This window comes from Physeter macrocephalus, chromosome 1 (assembly GCF_002837175.3).
Source record: "Physeter macrocephalus isolate SW-GA chromosome 1, ASM283717v5, whole genome shotgun sequence".
Lineage (NCBI taxonomy): Eukaryota > Metazoa > Chordata > Mammalia > Artiodactyla > Physeteridae > Physeter > Physeter macrocephalus.
The window spans coordinates 38,496,434-38,517,549 of NC_041214.2; the positions used below are offsets into that span (position 1 = coordinate 38,496,434).

The 21,116-nt window shown below is 36.6% G+C and overlaps 1 protein-coding gene across 6 annotated transcripts in view; it reads right to left on the reverse strand.

Annotated features, from left to right (window-relative positions):
• The window catches only part of HACL1 (2-hydroxyacyl-CoA lyase 1), a 40,423-nt gene that overhangs the window by 17,428 nt on the left and 1,879 nt on the right, over positions 1-21,116 (reverse strand). For 3 of the 6 annotated variants that reach the window (XM_028490037.2, XM_024115188.2, XM_028490033.2), the window contains exons 3-12: positions 19,886-19,926; positions 18,270-18,350; positions 16,893-16,965; positions 15,858-15,935; positions 14,559-14,653; positions 12,855-12,967; positions 8,666-8,801; positions 4,690-4,795; positions 3,200-3,283; positions 2,147-2,248 (exon numbers count right to left, since the gene is read on the reverse strand). In XM_028490037.2, coding sequence (XP_028345838.1) covers positions 2,147-2,248; positions 3,200-3,283; positions 4,690-4,795; positions 8,666-8,801; positions 12,855-12,967; positions 14,559-14,653; positions 15,858-15,935; positions 16,893-16,965; positions 18,270-18,350; positions 19,886-19,926 — 909 coding nt within the window. The remainder of the gene's footprint in view (positions 1-2,146; positions 2,249-3,199; positions 3,284-4,689; positions 4,796-8,665; positions 8,802-12,854; positions 12,968-14,558; positions 14,654-15,857; positions 15,936-16,892; positions 16,966-18,269; positions 18,351-19,885; positions 19,927-21,116) is intronic. The other 3 variants (XM_028490052.2, XM_028490043.2, XM_028490061.2) reach the window with 2 other exon arrangements.

A 21,116-nucleotide genomic window follows, 5' to 3' on the forward strand; every position in this document is an offset into this window, starting at 1 on the left:
AACCCTCTTGCACTGTTGGTGGGAATGTAAATTGATACAGCCACTATGGAGAACAGTATGGAGGTACCTTAAAAAACTAAAAATAGAACTACCATACGACCCAGCAACCCCACTACTGGGCATATACCCTGAGAAAACCATAATTCAAAGAGTCATGTACCAAAATGTTCATTGCAGCCCTATTTACAATAGCCATGACATGGAAATAACCTAAGTGTCCATCAACAGATGAAGGGATAAAGAAGATGTGGCACGTATATACAATGGAATATTACTCAGCAATAAAAAGAAATGAAATTGAGTTATTTGTAGTGAGGTGGATGGACCTAGAGTCTGTCATAGAGAGTGAAGTAAGTCAGAAAGAGAAAAACAAATACCGTATGCTAACACACATATATGGAATCTAAAAAAGAAAAAAAAATGGTCATGAAGAACTTAGGGGAAAGACGGGAATAAGACACAGACCTACTAGAGAATGGACTTGAGGATACGGGGAGGGGGAAGGTTAAGCTGGGACAAAGTGAAAGAGTGGCATGGACATATATACACTACCAAACATGGGAAGAGATTTGGGGACATATGTATATGTATAACTGATTCACTTTGTTATAAAGAAGAAACTAACACACCACTGTAAAGCAATTATACTCCAATAAAGATGTTTAAAAAAAAATCAGGAACAACTTTTCTCACAATCAAAGAGAAAACACTTGGGCTTCCCTGGTGGCACAGTGGTTGAGAGTCTGCCTGCCGATGTAGGGGACACGGGTTCGTGCCCCGATCCGGGAGGATCACACATGCCGCGGAGCGGCTGGGCCCGTGAGCCATGGTCACTGAGCCTGCGTGTCCGGAGCCTGTGCTCCGCAGCGGGGAGGCCACAGCAGTGAGAGGCCCGTTTACCACAAAAATAAAAAATAAAAAATAATTTAAAAAAAGAGAAAACACTATCCATATACAAAGACTTTAAACAAAAATTGCCAAATTCTGCAGAAGTGGCTCATTTTAGCGCTAACAGTGGATGGTTTGGTAATTTCATACATTACTATAAATTCCAAAGCCTTCAGCTATCAGGCAGAGCCATGAGTGCAGATGAGGAAGTTGTAAAAGAATTTCCAGCAGTGATACAAAAGTTAATTGAAAAAGAAAGCTACAAATGGTCTCACTAACATAAAATGAAATTAAATGAAATGAAATAAACGTGAGGGGATGGCTGTGTTAATTAACTAGATGGGGCAAACTCTTTCACAGTGTGTTTATCAATGCACCATGATGTACCTTTAAATATCTTACAATTTTATATGTCAATTACACCTCCATAGGGACTTCCCTGATGGCTCAGTGCTTAAGAATCTGCCTGCCCATGCAGGTGACACGGCTCTGAGCCCTGGTCCAGGAAGATACCACATGTCGCAGAGCAACTAAGACCGTGCATCACAACTACTGAGCCTGTGCTCTAGAGTCCATGAGCCACAACTACTGAGCCCACGTGGCACAACTACTGAAGCCCAAGCACCTAGAGCCCGTGCTCTGAAACAAAGAGAAGCCACCATAATGAGAAGCCCGTGCACCACAACGAAGAGTAGCCCCCACTCACCGCAACTAGAGAAAGCCCACGCACAGCAACAAAGACCCAATGTGGCCAAAAATAAATAAATTAATTAATTTAAAAAAATTATACCTCAAGTGGAAATTTAAAAAAAAAGAAAAAGGTGGCTATACATTAGATCAAATTTTCAGTTTTGATGAGACATCTATTATAAATGCATGCCTTGGAGGACTTATATCTTACAGGACAAACATGCCCTAACATGCCCCACGATTTAAGGTTCCAAAAGATCTCTTGTGATTTGGTGCCAAGGTCAAACTGAGGACAAGGAGCCACACCCATCCACATTGGCTCTTACGATTCTCTGTCCAATGTCAGATCCCCTCTTTCCACCGCTTCACAGTAACTCACGAGCTATTACCTTTCCAATGCCCACTTCCACAAGAAACTTCAGGTGCCATATTTATTGTAATACATATATGAATGTGTTTGTGTGTATCTTACACGTTATGATTTTAGGAATGCAAATGTCATGCTATGACAGAACTAACTGAACCATGGACCTGAAGCGTTCTTGAGTTTCAGTGGGTCCCATATTACCTTGGATAAAGCTTCATTGCTCTTCATTTTTTCTCTCAGAATTTTCCACCACTTGCTCTCAGGAGGATACTGCCATGGTGTTTTATCAAATTGTTCTAAAAGCTAAAAAACCAGAAACTTTTTCTTTCCTTTTTGAAAATAACTTTAAATCATATTAGCATAAAAATCTCTTCTAAAAAAGACAACACAGCTACACTATCCTACCTTTCACATCACTCATACTCTGTTTTTCCTCTGGGCAGTAAACAACAGATAGAAGATAAATAGGCACCACAGAAAGCTTCTGCTTGGTTCAGTGACGACTTCTACCAGAAATTGGGATCCCATAAGACAAAGCAGAACTGTAACCCCCTTCATACTTCACAGGCAGGGGAGCTTGTAAGCCTTCCTCTGCCTCTGACAATAGAAGGAAAATCACCCTGCCAAAGAACCCCCGAAAGAAGACTCATAGCCCCAATACCTAGGAATTCCCATGATACAGACCAAATGCTCCAGAGTGTTTTAATATTGGGGATTACATCCTAATTTTGTAAAATCATGATAATGATACCAATTTGTATCCAAAGTCATGTGACAAATGGGCCTATATTTTATCTGTCACAGTGAAATGTATAAATTATATACAAATAATAACAATCTGGATAAGTCACTGATTACAGTTTGAAGAGTAAAAATCTCTTTATTGCCTAAAGAAATACTAAGTTAGATTTTTTCCAGTACATAAAGCCATTTCTTGGCTGTAAGTTCAGTTCCTCTGGAAGCTGTATTATAATCTTTCAGATAGCTGAAATCAGTTTGCCGACTGAAAGCCTTTAAATTTTCAATCACCTTTCAAAAATGCTTAACTTACCCACATACAAATTATCTATACATAAGGAGTTGGATTTACCAAGTTCCACAGTTATATTTAAGAATAGCTTTCCATCATAAATTTTATTTAAAATAGATATTAATAGACCTGTCACCAAGGGAATCAAGATTGAAACATTTTCAAGAAACTTACTTCCCTAAAGACCAAGCCACATAAACTAAAACCCAGACAAAAGCTCTCACCTGTTTAGTGACAGCATTTATGTCTCCTAGCAAGCTCACAGCAGGTCTTACGTTATTCCCCAACTCTTCTGCACAGATATCAACCTAAAAAAGAGGCAAGGCTAAAGAACAAGCTGTGTTTATTCTTAAAAATCTTTAAGAATTAAGACAATAGATGGACTGTGCATGTTACACATAAGCATATGATTAAGATTTGATATTCAAGAAGTTCCTTGATAAAAGTATAAATCCGCAGAACTACATGAGTATCATAGCTAGTATAGAAACCTCACTATCACTTCAAGAAGTAAAACTGCTGTGTCAGTTAGGCTTGAACATTAAAAATTTTATTAAACCTGGTGTAACTGTTCATAAAAAAAAAAAAAAAAAAAAAAGAAACCTCACTATCTTCCCTCACTTTAAAATCTACTCTGGGGATTTCCCTGGTGGCGCAGGGAAACAGCTTCTTGAGGAAAAGTAATTTAGGCACCCAAAAGGGGATGCACTTTATTCCGTAATCAAGAGGCAGCATCTTCCAGTACAATCCAGGTCTTGCTTGTTTGTGGTTTTAGTTTTCAATGGCCCCTATTAGAAGATGACTTAGGAAGTAAAAGGTAAGCAGGGAGAAGACAGCAATTGCAGCAAGGCCATTAAAATACCTTTAGTAGGGCAAACAGGTTTTGTAGGCAGTACTTTTCACATCAGTAAGGAAACTGGTTTATAAAGAGGGGTCATAAAGATACAAGAGCTTATTCCAAACACATAGTTTTAGCACCATTGTTTAGAGATTTCCAGCCAAAGGGTGTTTGAAGGTTTTGGAATCTAAAAGAATAACTTGATCCCTAACAATGCTGAACGTTTTGTTCTAATCTACCTCCTACTTGAACCTCTTCTGTCTACCTTTAAATATACTTGAACTATGAAGAAGAGGCAAATTATGCTTTTCAAACTATTTAAAACTTGATTTTGAAAGGTTTTCTGATTAGCAGTAAAGTGGTACATTATGTTTCATAGGCTTGAAAAGGCAGCTTACTTTGGTACCTGTAATTATGCCAGACAATTTATAAAATTCTACTTTTGTAAAAAGAGAAACAGTTCTTTACAAAAGCCAGAAGAAAGTGGAGCTGATGACGGCTGAGAGAACAATAAACTTACACATAGCTCTGATTTTAAATCTCTCCTCTTAGGACTTCCCTGGTGGCACAGTGGTTAAGAATCTGCCTGCCAATACAGGGGACGTGGGTTCGAGCCCTGGTCCGGGAAGATCCCACATGCCAAGGAGCAACTAAGCCCATGTGCCACAACTACTGAGCCTGTGTCCAACAACTCCTGAAGCCTGTGCGCCTAGAGCCTGTGCTCCACAAGAGAAGCCACTGCAATGAGAAGCCTGCGCACCGCAATGAAGAGTAGCCCCCGCTCGCCTCAACTAGAGAAAGCCCAAGTGCAGCAATGAAGACCCAATGCAGCCAAAAATCAATCAATCAATCAATTAAACTCTCCTCTTTGAGTACCTGGATAAACTTCACATCTGGCTGATATCTTGGAGGCAGTCCAAAATGTAAAATCCAATTTAATCTGGCACCAAATAACACAATTACATCAGCAAATTGCAAAGCCCTATTAAAAAGAAAAATTTGATATAACAAAAGGGATATCTACATTCTTATTTGAATTATTCTAAAGTTAATTTCTAAAGTATTTGGAAAAGTCTAAATAATTTGGATCTTGTACTGGTCTTGAGAATCCGCTTATATGGTAAGTTTGATCTTTCAAACTGAAATAATTTATGAAGCCATTCTATTTAAATGGTAATCCAAAAGATGAAATAAGTAGAAAATACTACCATAAGACTTTATCTATACTCTATATCATTTATTACTTTTTTATCATTGGAAAAATTAATACAAGTATACTGTAGATAATCTGGAAAAAGCAGAAAAGTATAAAGAAAAGCCAAAATCTCCCAATAATACTATCAACTTATAAACTATTATTAATACCCTGGCATAATTTCATCTAGTCTTTTTTTCTACGCATGTGTATTTTTATATAGTTGAGCTTATATACTAAATGTCTCATGCACTTTTGCTTACCATAAATGTTTTCCTTTATCATTAAGTTCTTCTTAAATACAAATTTTAAAGGCTACACATTTTGTTGAACACAAATTTATTTCACCTCTTCTCAACTGCTGGATATTTTCTTTGTTATTAACAGTACTGGGTTGCACATCTTTACTTGAATCTTAATATATACTTCATATTGAATCCTTGAAGCAGGTATTTTTATGATGATTGATTCACTTTCCCCAACTGCTTTAAAAAAATATTACACCAAGTATATTTCTAATAGTTTTATATATCTTAGTATTTTTGTCAATATAACTTCAATTTTTTGATATTTACTTTGATATCCACTCTGATATTAATAACCCTTGCTTTTGTTTACCTCATACATCTTTGCTTGCTTTTACACTGTATCATTTTGTTTCAGATGTGGCTCTAATGATGCATACAACTGTCATTATTATTGATCCAATTGAAATGTCATGCCTTTTTCCAGGATAATTTTTATTATATTAACTGCTGTGGATTTTCTTTTTTCTACTTCTTGGCTATTTCCCATTTTTCTTATCTTTTGCCCAAAGAGGATCTGTGTTTTTTTTTTTTTTTTTTTTGCTTTTATTTCTGCAGTGGCTTATGCTATTTTTCACAGAAATTCAGTTATTATTTCAACTATATAGTCAAAAAAGCTATCCTCATATACTGTTTTGGTCTTGTGGGACCCAATTTAACTAAGAGATAAAAACTGAAAATGGAAGGATAGATTTGCTTATAGATACTCCAAAACCCTTGAAATTGTTGATACAATTATTTACAGTCCCTTACAACCTTTTTTATATTATAATATCATTAATATTATCTTCTTAAAATTCAACAGGAATGAAGATAAACTTCAGCTCAACCCAAGTTAAAGTATATTAAAAGAAAAAAACAGTGTAATAATTAATTTGGCTACTGTACAATGTATACTAATATGAAAAAAGTAAATGTATAAGCTTATTAAAATAGCATTAAATAAGCAACATTAAAGATTGAACAGCAAACATGACATTTAAAAACCCCTCAGTGCTTTGTGACCACCGAGAGGGGTGGGATAGGGAGGGTGGGAGGGAGGGAGACGCAAGAGGGAAGAGATATGGGAACATATGTATATGTATAACTGATTCACTTTGTTGTAAAGGAGAAACTAACACACTATTGTAAAACAGTTATACTCCAATAAAGATGTTAAAAAAATAAATAAATAAATAAAAAATAAAAAAAATAAAAACCCCTCAAAATTAATTTAGTGTGTGCATGACAACATGAAAACTACCAAATGTAGAACAGTGGTAAACTGTGGAGAGGGAGGGAGGAAATGGGATCAGGTAAGATATGCAGGGACTACAAACAAATCTGTAATTTTTTGTTTCTTAAAAAAAAAACTTAAAGCAACAACATACTACTTAATATTATATTTGATAAAGTTGAGTGGTGGTTACATAGTGCTCATTAAATTACTCTCTCATTTGTATATTTATAATATTTCATAATAAAGAAATTCAAAGAAAAAAAATACATGGTTTATCAGAAAGTGTGTTTTAAAAATTTAAAAAGCAGAGGGGCTTCCCTGGCCGTCCAGTTGTTAAAGACTCCAAGCTCCCACTGCAGGGGGCATGGGTTTGATCCCTGGTTGGGGACTAAGATGCCGCATGTGGCAGGGCAAAAAAAAACAGTAAAAAGAATGAGGTGAAGTCAATTAAAAAAAAAAAAAATCTAAGAAGAGACTTCCAGTGCCAGCCAAGGCTGGGTAATCCCACTCCAGCCTAGCTCTCCCACTGATACAGTGGAAACTCTGAACAAACTATAAAAAGCAACTACCTGAGGCTTCTGAAAAGTAAACAACAGTAGGTGGACTGGGATGAGATCAAAGAAGTGACCCATGCAGGCGGTGAGTTTTTAAGGTTTTCCCCTCTTTTATCTCTTCACTTTGATTCAGAGCAGTCCTAGTTGAAGAACTAAAGGAAAGCAAAAACTTGGAGAGAAACCGTGTCTTTTTGGCCAGAAGATCAGGAAAAGGGACCCTGCATGCCTGAGACCATGGGGGGAAAGCTCCAAAATTTTCTTTTTCTCTATTTCTCTCTCACAGCTGCGCTCTGAGGGCAGCACAGCGGCACTGTGGTAAGTACTAAGCAGCTAAAATCCCAAGAGAAACTTCATTTTTCAGGCAAGAGGAACTGGGAAAAGGGGCCCCTGTGGTCTGGAGAGTATGCGGGCATCCCCCTTATCTTTCATCTTTCTTTTTTTCCCTGCCACTTTGCCTCAAAAGCAGCACCTGTTGTGTGGTACGATACGGTAGCAGCAAGGGCCAGGAAAAGGGACTCTGGGAAATGGGTGGGCTATGTCTTAAGAGAAAAGGAATCGCTAGTTCTGGATATGAACCAGCATGTTTATATCCAGAACTAGGGCTGGGGCTCACCTCTGGGCTGGGCATGTGTGGACAGACCCAAAGGAGCATAGCAAAGGCTTTGGAAATCAACTGACCCTGGAACCATGCTCACAGTGAGTGAGTCAGAACCTGCACTCTGAATCTAACCAAGCTAACTGCTTGCTAAAACAAACAAACAAAATCAGCATTCTACAGAGGATTTTGGTATGACCTAGAATCTCACAACACAGTATTCAAAATTCTAGGATACAATACAAAACTACTCAAAACACAAAGAACCAGAAAAATGTAACCAATTTCAAAAGAAAATATAATGAATAGATGCCAATTGTACTGATGACCCAGATGTTAGAATCAGTAAACACATACTTTAAATCAGCTATTATAACTATGTTCCATAAGGTAAACAAAAATACTCTTGAAATAAATGGGAAGATAAACGTTCTCAGCAGAGAAATAGAACATATAAAGTAGACAAAAGGATTAAAAAAAATTAAACAGTTATTCAGGGACCTATGGGACAATATCAACATGCCTAATATTTATGTTACTCCAGAAAGGATAAAGAGATTGGTGTAGAAAAAAATATTTGAAGAAATAATGGCCAAAAACTTTCCAAATTTGGTGAAAGGTATCAATGTACAGATTCAAGAAGATTAGAGAACCCCAAACAGGATAAACTAAAAGAAAACTGTCCAGACACATCATAATCAAACTGCTGAAAAACAAAGATAAAAAAAAAATTCTGGAACGAGCCACAGAAAGACAACTACATCGGCAGACAGAGATTCAAATGACTACAGATTTCTCATCTGAAACCATGAGAGGAGATAGAGGACAACATCTTTAAAGTGTTGAAAAGTCTAAAAAGAAACATGTGCTTAAAATTACGTGATTCTTTCAGAACTTCTCCTAGATTCATTAAAGTCACAAAATAATTTAAATTAGCCTGGAATCTGCCAAGCCATTGTATTTAAAATCTGGAGCGCCACGTACCTGGATCTGGCAGCACCTACACAGTTTGGATGGTTGTCAGGGATAACACCCTTTCCCATGGGGGTGGGCAGAAATGGCAATTTACATTGCTCCACCAATTTCCTGATATTCTCCTCTGCACGGGCATAAGCAGCACCTACAAGAAATTGAAATGTATCGGACAAGTCAGTTAAGCTCCAGACACTGTGACCCTTAAAATAGTTCATGTGAAATTGCTTTCAGAACTTCTCAAACATTCTCCTGCTCAGAGCTAAACTCAAAACAAATTGTGACTATGGTTTTCGTTTGTTTTTTGGCCACGCCGCGCGGCATGTGGGATCTTAGTTCCCCGACCAGGGATCAAACCTGTGGCCCTGCAGTGGAAGCACAAAGTCTTAACCACTGGACCACCAGGGAAGTCCTCTGACTATGGTTTTTATCTTTGGTATTTTAAAATGTTTAAGAAGGCAATAGTTCTAATTCCCCCCCCCCGCCAAGTAATATTATCAATTATTCTGAAAGATGTCTACCACCAAACAAAAGTTGCACTTCACATCTCTTGCTGCTCTTAATTGTCAGTTCTATTCTACTTTCCTATTGGATTACTACTCACAATTCCCTGGACACACATCTACTGGTAGGCACAGGTAGGAAAGGAAGGACCCTGCCCTGACAGGGAAGACCAACCTCACACGTTGCTCCCCATCACCAGCTAACCAGGACTGCACCGTCATCTAGTCTGCGTATGGAAATTCTAACAAGGGGCCTACATTTCTAAAACTCTGCAGATCGCTTCAGAGGCTCTATAATCCTGTGATCACAACAGGACTAAATCGAATGGGTCACATCATTTTTAAAAAAAAATTTATTTATTATTTATTTATTTTTGGCTGCGTTGGGTCTTAGTTGTGGCATGCGGGATCTTCATTGAGGTATGCAGGATCTTTCGTTGTGGTGCGCGGGCTTCTCTCTAGTTGTGGTGTGGGGTTTTCTCTTCTCTAGTTGTGGTGCGCAGGCTCCAGGGCACGTGGGCTCTGTAGTTTGTGGCACGTGGGCTCTAGTTGAGGCGCCTGAGCTCAGTAGTTGTGGTGCGCAGGCTTAGTTGCCCCACGGCATGTGGGATCCTAGTTCCCGACCAGGGATCGAACCTGCGTCCCCTACATTGTAAGGCAGATTCTTTACCACTGGACCACCAGGGAAGTCCCACATCATTTGTTTTTACAGTTGTGTGTCTGCAGAATAACCATATGCTTTATGCCCTCAATGGCACTGAAAACAACTTACTGTTTGAATATAGAAATGATTTCGTTTCTAATGTCATCAAGGCCATTGTTTTAGCTATTTAACTTTATGCTCTTTCTCAGGGTTTGTAGACTATTACTCCATATCCAGAACTTATAATTCTCTACTGAGTCTCAGTAAATAGTAGAGTATGTTCAGATTCAATTTAATGCTCCCCCCTATAAAACTACCTTAGAATCTTCTGTCATCCATGTAGGATGAAAAATAATCCCTTTATTTTAATCCAGAAAGTTTCCTTGTATTCTCCTTCTTGCCTCAATATTTGTCCATTCAGTTCCCTCTTCCTGGACTGGGTGGGTTCTCTGTGTCCACTCAGTGACCGGTCACCCATTTTTTCAAGGGGTGGCTACAGTGTCATCTCTTCTGAACAGTCTTTCCACACCACCTACACAAGAACATTGTTGCTGCTTCCCCTGGGAATCCACCTCAGCTCTCTACACACACCCCACTTATTTGTGACCAGTTCTGTCTACTTATAAGTAGGAACCATTATTTCTCTATATACCCCACAAATGTTTTCTATAATCCCTGCCTTATCAAAAGGACTCATTAAATGGTGGTTAAAGGAAGTACAAAAACTAGCATCCACTGAGCTCTTTCTATTATTTTGTTGTTTAATTGTAACAATACTGTTGAGGTAGCTAATCTCTATTTTACAAGGAGGTAACTGAGACTCAAAGCAGTTTTTGCCAAGGTCACAGAGCTAATATATCACATAGCTATACACAACTCAGCTCTGACTTCAATTTTTTTCTGTTGTCCACCAATTTTTACTAAAACTGTTTTTAGTTTCTATGTCCTTATCTCCTAAGTAGTTGATAAATGACTAGCATGGTCATAGATGATTCATTGCCCCCTTAGGTCTAGAACATACAATGGCTACTATAATAAATTGCTGACATGTGTATAAATTGGTACAATACCTTGGGAGAAAGCAATTGGAAAATATGTTCCAAAGGCCTTAAAATATGAATACATTTTAACTTAGTTAATTTTCTTTCTGCGAATCTATCTTATATCCTAAATATGGAAAAAGCTTTAAGTACAAATGAGTCTGTTGCAGCTATTCTAAACACAAACAAAAACTGGCAAAGATTTAAATATTTGCCAGTAAAGTATTAGTATATACATGAATAGACATTAAAAATTATATTTGGGAAAAAAATTTAAGACCATGAGAAAATGTTATTCTAATGTTAAATGAATTAAGTATAATACAAAACTGTCTAATAGAGTGGCCATTTGACCCAGCAACCCCACTCCTAGGTACATACTGAAGAGAACTGAAAACATACATCCACACAAACATTTGTACATAAATGTTCGTAGCAACATTTTTCACAGTAGTTCAAAAGTGGAAACATCCCAAATGTCCATCAACTATGAATGCTAGAGCATGGACTTGAGGACATGGGGAGGGGGAAGGGTAAGCTGTGATGAAGTGAGAGAGTGGCAGGGACATATATACACTATCAAATGTAAATTAGATAGCTAGTGGGAAGCTGCCGCATAGCACAGGGAGATCACCTCTGTGCTTTGTGACCATGAGAGGGGTGGGATAGGGAGGGTGGGAGGGAGGGGGGCGCAAGAGGGAAGAGATATGGGAACATATGTATATGTATAACTGATTCACTTTGTTGTAAAGGAGAAACTAACACACTATTGTAAAACAGTTATACTCCAATAAAGATGTTAAAAAAAAAACAAAAAACTATGAATGGATTAAATTAAATGTGGTATATCCATACAATGGAATAATAACAATAATAACTATGAATTCTATTTATTCTTATATTATATATAATAAATATATTATCATCATTATTCAGCAATAAAAAGAAATGATGTACTGATACATGCTACAGTGTAGATGAACCCTGAAAACATTACGCTAAATCAAAAAGGTCAGTCACAAAGGACCATACATTATATGATTCTATTTAAAAGAAGTGTCCAAATAGGCAAATCTATAGAGACAGAAAATAGATTCACGGTTGCCTGGGGCAGAGGGCTAAGGAGGTTTGGGGTGACAGCTAAGGGATGTGGGGTTTGGGGGAGGGTAATGACAATATTCTAAAATTGACTGTGGTGATGGATGCACAACTTTGTAAATATACCAAAAGATATTAGATTGTATACTTAAAAAAAACTGTCTATACAGTACGATCACAATGTATAAAATATACATGCAAAAAGGAATACAAAAGTACTACATGTTAAAATGATCTTCTTTGGATGAAGGGATTTCTTCTTTCTAATCTTCTGGATTTTCCAAATTTTTACTAATATTCATGTGTAATCTTCATAATGGAAAAAAACACATTTTATTCATAAGAAATGTAATAGGGACTTCCCTGGTGGCACAGTGGTTAGGAATCCGCCTGCCAATGCAGGGGACACGGGTTCGATCCCTGGTCTGGGAAGATCCCATATGCCAAGGAGCAACTAAGCCCGTGTGCCACAACCACTTAAGCCTGTGTGCCTAGAGCCCACGAACCACAACTACTGAGCCCATGTGCCACAACTACTGAAGCCCATGAGCCTAGAGCCCATGATCTGCGACAAGAGAAGCCACCACAGTGAGAAGCCTGCACACCACAACAAAGAGTAGCCCCACTCGCCACAACTAGAGAAAGCCCCACGTTCAGCAACGAAGACCCAATGCAGCCAAAAATAAATAAACTAAATAAATTTACCAAAAAAAAAGAAATCTAATAGGTGATATTCCAGGCATTGTAGAATAATTCTATGATTTCAAAACTAATAAATAATGCTAAATGAATAAAGAGAATTTTTATTCCAATTTCAAACATTAGAGCCGATGCTAATAAATAATGAAGACAATTTCTAAACAGAATCAGCATTCTTTTGAAAGCCTAGCAAGATTTAGAGTTCCATTCAATGCTACCTTTCCCGATGATAAGAAGGGGCTGTTTGGCATTCCTAATAACAGATGCTGCCATACATACAGCAGAACTTTCTGCCATACTAACAGGAGGTGGCATGCAGCACTCCACGTACCTGGAAATAAAGAGCTCTGTTAATTAGGAGGCCAACTTTTAAACTTTTTTATTGTGAAAATATCAAATACATAAAAAGGTAGAAAAAATAGTATAATAAACTCCATATGCCCATCCTGTAAATTCAACTACTAATATTTTACATTTGCTTCACACATACACACATATACATATACATTTCTTCCTAAACCATTTGACAGCAGATTACCACAGCAAGACTTAAAAATTAAAAGATAAAGACTTTCTCCCATATAACCATAATATCCTTATCATACCTGATAAATTAATATTTATTCCCTAAGATCATCTAACAACCAAAGGAGCAATTCACTGACAGGAAATGAGTTAATGGCTTCACACTGTCGTAGTAGTTGTTGTTGTAGTAATAATAAAAAACATACTAAAAGTTAATATTTCATACCTACTATGTGCCATTTATCCTTATTTAATTTTCAAAATAATGAGATTAGGTGTTACCATTATCTCTGTTTCACTACTGTGAAAAAAAAAAAAACAAACCTCAAAAAGTAGGTAACTTGCCTGGGGTCCCCAGATGGCATGTGGCAAAGACTGGATTGAAATCGGTTGTTCTGTCTCCAAAGTCCATGCTTTTAAGTACCTCACTATATTTCCACTCACTGAGTAAGTCAATATTTTAGTACTACAATATGCATTAGTAAAAGAAATATTAAAACTGTCATAGTTAAGTATTTCTAGACACAGTGTTTTAGTTCATTTATCCTAATTAATAAACATCATACTGTACAAAACTTGGGCATATAATACCAAAAAAAGACATTCAAATCTTTACAAAAATTTTAAAGACAGCTTACAGAGTTAACTTACCTAAGGCACATCTCCCCCCAAACCCCAATAATATTATTTTGATTGTCATGTTCAGGTATTATGAAGAATAGATGTCCTTTCTGTCTGACTCTCCCAAATGGAAACCTCTACTTGGTATCCTGAGTGAAGAGAAATGCCCACTGTCTCTCTGTAGTCATTAGGTCCATGACAGCAGGAATGTGCTAAATGATACTCAGGGTGATGCATTAACCCAAGTACCCAGCCTTACCAGGTGTGACTTAGATACCAGTTTGTTGTACTTATTGTTCACTCAATGTTTATTTATGGAATAAGGGAAGTTGGCAAATCATAGTAACATCTGGTGTTGAAATATTTTTAAATCACAGAGACAGACTAAAATTTTTTATGCTGAGTTCTTACTAGAACTATTTGAAAATTACTATTTTTCAATAGTCACTTCATCTCTTGGTTTATACCATGAAGACTCTAAGTAACCATACTAGATGAGGATTAGTTTTTTATGGTCACTGAAAGAATAATTTCAAATGAGGAGTTTGGGAAGCTCCAAGTATTTGATTTAGTAATTAACCCCCAAAATAATTCCTAAATAATGCCATTTTAATTAAGAGAATTAAGCCCTTTGGCCAGGATTCAGTTTAATTACTAAATCTTCAAAAGTTAAGACAAATTGAAGATTAACTTATAAACTGCTAGGTAAATTCTTTTTAAAAGGTAAGCATTATGGTAACACAATTAAGAAAGAACTCCAGTTAACTATTACTCACCTTATAGAATTCACATTCACCTGGAGGTTCACAAAATCTGCAGGTATGTCAACATAGCAGGCACCTGGACGACCATAAATACTGCTTCTCACTGCCTAAGTTCATTACAAATGGAAGAAAATATTTTAAAAATCTCAATCCTTATTATCACATTCCACTCAAAGATAATTTAAAATTGCAAAATGAACACTATTTTGATTTTTCTCGACATCCTTAGTTGATGCAACATCCTTAGAAGTAACCAATTTTAATTACATTGAAATGCCCTCTATTGATTCTATATATTTTTTTTTTTTTAATTTTTATTTATTTATTTATTTATTTTGTGGTATGCGGGCTTTCCTCTGTTGTGGCCTCTCCCGTTGTGGAGCACAGGCTCCAGACGCGCAGGCTCAGCGGCCATGGCCCACGGGCCCAGCCGCTCCGCGGCATGTGGGATCCTCCCAGACCGGGGCGCGAACCCGGCTCCCCTGCATCGGCAGGCGGACGCGCAACCACTGCGCCACCAGGGAAGCCTGATTCTATATATTTTAAAAGATATTTTTGTTTAAAAGGGGAGAGATAAGAAAAAAATACACACTTAGGGCTTTAAAATTCATTTTCTATTACACTTTAGCCCTAGAAATTATCTACTAGATTCTGCCTGCCAAGTCTTTACTTTATAACATTACTTTCACCTGCTTCCTAATCCTAATGATTTGGCAAAGGTTTCAGAAACTGTGATGTTGTAACATGTATCAAACGGTTTCTATAACACATGGTTTTTGAAACAGCTCAAATGTAACTTCACATATAAAACTAACTTATAATATGCTGTTTAATCAACTAAGAGATGGTCTTATATTAATACTAATATAAGTACTAATTTTCAAAAACAAAGTAAATTTAAGTAATAATACTTAAATAATTTAAGTAATAAGTACTAATTTTCAAAAATTTAAGTAAGTAATTTAAGTAATAATACTTAATAAGTATTATTTTCAAAAATAATCTTGCAAAAGCACAAGAGAAAGGGTACCCAGGGTTTCATTATATCCTTTTTATTTTTCCATAATTTAAAAAAATTTTAAAAACTAAAGTAGAGGGGAAATTTTTTCCAAAATAATTTATTTTATCTGTTTCTTTAATTAAGTTAATGACAGTGAATATTAAAATGTACATAGCTATTTATCAATATCATTGCTAACTGCCTGAATATATTCCAAATTGCTACTCATTCTATGGAGAACAAAAGTAACACAGGTATAAGCAATTGAGAAAAACCAGCTGACTTGGAGAGCTTGTAATTAAATACTGTACCTTTTCAATAATAGAGGGAATAGCTTCTATGCTACTTGGCCGGGCAGAGAACTTGCTATATAATCTACAAGCTTCAACCTATATGTGAAAAGAAAATCACTTAAAATTCAGCTCATGTATCATATTACTCTTCTGAAAGAAGACAAAATGTTAAGCCATTAGTTTCTATTATGTTTAGAGGCAAGATGGAGAAAAATGCATTACCTAGATTGTTTCTTAAAAGTCTATTCAAAGTACAACCAAATCTCTGCCTTGGTGTGATTCAGGAAGAAAATCAAAACAAGAAACAATTTTCATGTTTTAGATTGGCAAAAATAAAAAAGTTAGATAATACCCAGCATCTACCATAATATAGGAAAACAGGCACTCTCATAAACTCTAATGAGAATATAAATAGGAAGGGAAGTTGACAACGTCTCCTAAAAATGTAAGTAAGTATATCCTTGGACCCAGAAATTCTACAGCCAGGAATACACAACTTCATCTATCTCATTACAATAATAATCTATTTTTACATTTCTGCCAGTTTTCCTGTTATATATTTTGTTGTTATGCTGTTTGGCATAAATTCAGTAGTGTTAATTTTTCACTGTTTAACGTACTTTGAAGCATTGTATATTCAATAGAAACTGTTTCTCTTAATACCTTTTGATATAAAATCTACTTAACAGTTGGTAGTCTTAGCCCCACAGGTATGAGTAGGAGTTTTCCTCTCAACTTTTCCTCAAAGTCTGACAGTCCCAAACCATTTTTATTCCTGCATTTTCTTGACTCTGAAGAACTTATTTTCAGAGTTTAAATTTCTGTCAAAAAGGTGTATTTCTTGGAAGACTGCTCCTAAACAGAGCCTAAGCTTTCTTAATAACCACACTGAGAGTTCCTTGTAGTTGAGAAAAATTACCTTTAAAATAGCTCAGGTACTTTTATTTTAATTGTTTATTTTGCAGACAGGAGTTTTAATTTCTTCTCCATAAATCTTAATGGAGTATACTTACGTTACTAAAATGATACAGGGAAGATCTTAGAGTTGGGTACCTGAGGAAACTCCTGGAAGGCACCCATTGTTTCCTGACTTCTTTCAGAGGAACCACCAATCACAATCAAGGGCCTGAAATATTAATTTTTTTAAAAGAGAATTACAAATGAGATCAACATGTAAAGTACTCAGCAAGTACCCAATGAATAATAAACACTCAATGAATGTTAAAAAAGAGAGAAAGAGAGAGAATTACATTTTCCCTTAAAAACTGCCAATTTAGAAAGATTTAGGAAACAACTTGGTGTGAGAGAACACTTCCTCAATTTTGGAAAAATCTGTAATTTGCAGTAAATATTTTTCCTCCATGCCCTTCTCTCCCCTGCCTCTTTTGGATACTGATTCTAAACCTCTGGGTGTGATGATGTAAAATGAATTGCTATGCCCTTCCTATTATTCTTGAAATTAAGAGAAGAAAAATCTTTTGTCACACTTTCCTAAATGAGTCTATTTGGAAATGGCAGAATGAAAAAAATTCCTCAGCAATAAAATTCTTATGCTTTGGGGAGAAAAAATAAAGATACAGCAAAGTTAAAGTTACTCAAAAATTATCAGACACTAAAGCAGATAAGAAAGAGAAAGTGTAGGAAGGACGAAAGAAAAGAAGTCAAACCCTAAAAAGTAGGAAACACATGGCAAGAAAGAAAACAATGTCCTTCCCACAGGAAATTTAAACATTTTATGAATTGATCAAAACATAGCCCCCCGGGCTTCCCTGGTGGCGCAGTGGTTGAGAGTCCGCCTGCTGATGCAGGGGACACGGGTTCGTGCCCCGGTCCGGGAAGATCCCACATGCCGCGGAGCGGCTGGGCCCGTGAGCCATGGCCGCTGAGCCTGCGCGTCCGGAGCCTGTGCTCCGCGACGGGAGAGACCACGGCAGTGAGAGGCCCGCGTACCAAAAAGAAAAAAAAAAAAAAAATAGCCGCCTTTAACATGATCTTATGAGTAAAGAACTAGAGATGGGATTAAGGGCAAGAGCAACTAATCTGCTTATAAAGCCAACTCAATAAATATAAAATTTCAATTATCCTGCTAGTTATGCAAGACAGGTGAAAAATTAAATACATTCTTGCATATTGAGCTGGGATCTTTGATAAAGAGTTCTTCACTTAAAGAGACTTATACACACATTCACACATATATTTATATAGATAGATATGGAATATACACATATTCATTCCAAAATATTAATAGTCTTTTTTTCTAGGTAAAAGAGCTGTTGATTTTTTTCTTATTTTCTTCCTAACTCTCTTAATTTTTCACTAAGTCATTTCCTCAAGCACCTGACCCCTGGTCTTCCCACCACAGATCAGTGGTTGCCCCACTAGGTAAAATCACACGGTTGAGATTTTTAAGAAAATGTTTTAAGTAATTACCAACAGTTCATGTTTGCATTTGCCATACCACCCAAAGCATGGATGAGACCTGGGCCAGAAACAACAAGGCAAACTCCCGGCCTAAAAGCAAAACAGAATTAATTTTATTAAAAGCAGGTCAAATGCAATACTTGATTCATATCACTTTAGGGTGAAATGTCACCTTCTTGGACTTCAAAGGCAGGATATATAGATCTTTACTACAATTGTAAAACAATTATTAGAATATTTTTTTAAATTAGAATAAAAAAGGTTATATCAGTCTTCCTGCAAGAAATAAGGTACCTACCATCCTCACACTGTATTTTACTAACCTCTTTATACTTTGCTCCTATTATATTTGGGCTAAATCAAGTTGACTGCATACAGAAGCGAATTTTTGACTACTGAGTACCTTTCTATATGGAAAAAAAGTGTTTTTAAAAATTTTCTTAACAAATATATAATGTAAATTGGTCTTTGCCAGAAAGTAATTCTGAAATGTAGTGCTCTGTCCCAATTTTTTAAATTGAACTTGAATGCTTTACCCTAGATGACTTTCTAAGCTTAAAGCACTGAAGAAAAAGGTATCTCCTATAATTCAACTTGCCATTTTCAATTCATAAAGTAATTTCTTAAGAACCTCTATTTAAGACAGCCTTTAAATTGGTGCAGCCACTGTGAAAAACAGTATGGAGGTTCCTCAAAAAACTAAAAATAGAACTACCATAAAATCCAGAATTCCACTCTGGGTATTTATCAGAAGAAAACAGGGCTTCCCTGGTGGCGTGGTGGTTGAGAGTCCGCCTGCCGATGCAGGGGATACGGGTTCGTGCCCCGGTCTGGGAGGATCCCACATGCCGCGGAGCGGCTGGGCCCGTGAGCCATGGCCGCTGAGCCTGTGCGTCCGGAGCCTGTGCTCCGCAGCGGGAGAGGCCACAGCAGTGAGAGGCCCGCCTACTGAAAAAAAAAAAAAAAAAAAAAAAAAAAAAGAAGAAAACAAAAACACTAATTCCAAAAGATGTATGTACCCCTATGTTCATGCAGCACTATTTACAATAGCCAAGATATGGAAGCAACCTCAGTGCCCATCCATGGATGAACGGATAGAGAAGATGCGATTGATACATACACACAATGAAATATTACTCAGTCATAAAAAAGAATGAAATCTTGCCATCTGTGTTGACGTGGATGGACTCAGAGGATATTATGCTTAGTGAAATAAGTTAGACAGAGAAAACCAAATACCATGTGATTTCACTTATATGTGGACTCTTAAAAACAAAACAATGAACAGAAAATAGACTCAGAGACAGAGAACAAACTGGTGGTTGCCAGAGGGGAGGTGTGTGGAGGAATGGATAAATAGGTGAAGGGGATTAAGAGGTACAAACTGCCAGCTATAAAATACATAAGTCATTGGGATGAAACGTACAGCATAGGAACACAGTCAATAATATTTTAACAACTTTGTATGGTGATAGATGGGAACTGGTCTTATGGTAGTGACCATTTCATAATGTATAAAAATACTGAATCACTATGCTGTACACCTAAAACTAATATAATACTGTATGTTAATTATAACTCAGTTTAAAAAAAGAAGTTGAGATAAAACATAGACTTGAGTTTACCTGCCTGTCAGATATCCAACTGCAGAGGCAGCATAACAAGCCTACAAAGAAAAACACTGGAACTTAAGCATTTTGGGACTCTTATAGTATTACATCGTATTAAGTAATAAGTATTATTAAGTATTATACATGTATAAAGTATGTCTATAATAATTCACTTTCAAGTAAGAGGGAATTGGAACATTTTTCATTCTAACAAGTAATGTTCTACCTGTAAATTTCAAATAATGGTTTAAGCATCTAATTCTAATTTTTAGTTTTTCACAGAATTTGTCCATATCATCTAGTTTATTCATAATATCATCTTATAATTGCTTAAACGACTGCAGGATCAATAGGAATGTCCTCTTTTTTATTCCTAACATTGATAATTTGTGTTTGTTCTCTTTTATTCTTCATCAGTCTTGCTAGGGATTTACCAAATTTATTAATCTTTTCAAAGAACTGATTTTTGGATTTGTTGATTTTTCTCTATTGTTTCTTTGTTTTCTCTTCCATTGATTTCTGTTTTTAAAAAAAATAAATTTATTTATTTATTTATTTTTGGCTGTGTTGGGTCTTCGTTGCCATGCATGGGCTTTTTCTAGTTGCGGTGAGCGGGGGCTACTCTTCCTTGCGGTGCGTGGGTTTCTCATTGTCGTGGCTTCTCTTGTTGCGGAGCACGGGCTGTAGGCACGCAGGCTTCAGTAGTTGTGGCACATGGGCTCAGTAGCTGTGGCTTGCAGGCTCTAGAGCTCAGGCTCAGTAGTTGTGGCACATGGGCTTACTTGCTCCGCAGCATGTGGGATCTTCCCGGGCCAGGGCTCAAACCCATGTCCCTTGCATTGGCAGGCAGATTCTTAACCATTGTGCCACCAGGGAAGCCCAATTCCTGCTTTTGTACTTATTATTTTACTACTTTCAGTTTGGGTTTACTTTGGTTTTCTTTTTCTAGCTTCTTAATATGTAAGCTTAGAGCATTGATTTTTGATTTTCTTTACTAAGTATAGATTCATTTAAAACTATTTCCTCTAAGAACTGCTTTAGCTGTAGCTTACATGTTTGAGATCTCATCTTCTCATAATCATTCAATTCAAAATGTTTTCCATTTTCCATTGTGATTTCGTCTTCTTCACCCCACTGGTTATTTAGGGTCCATGGTGACATCCCCTTTTTCACCCCTGACACTGGTAATTTGTATATTTTCTCTTTTATTCTTTTTTTTTTTTTTTTTTTTTTTTTTTTTGATGTA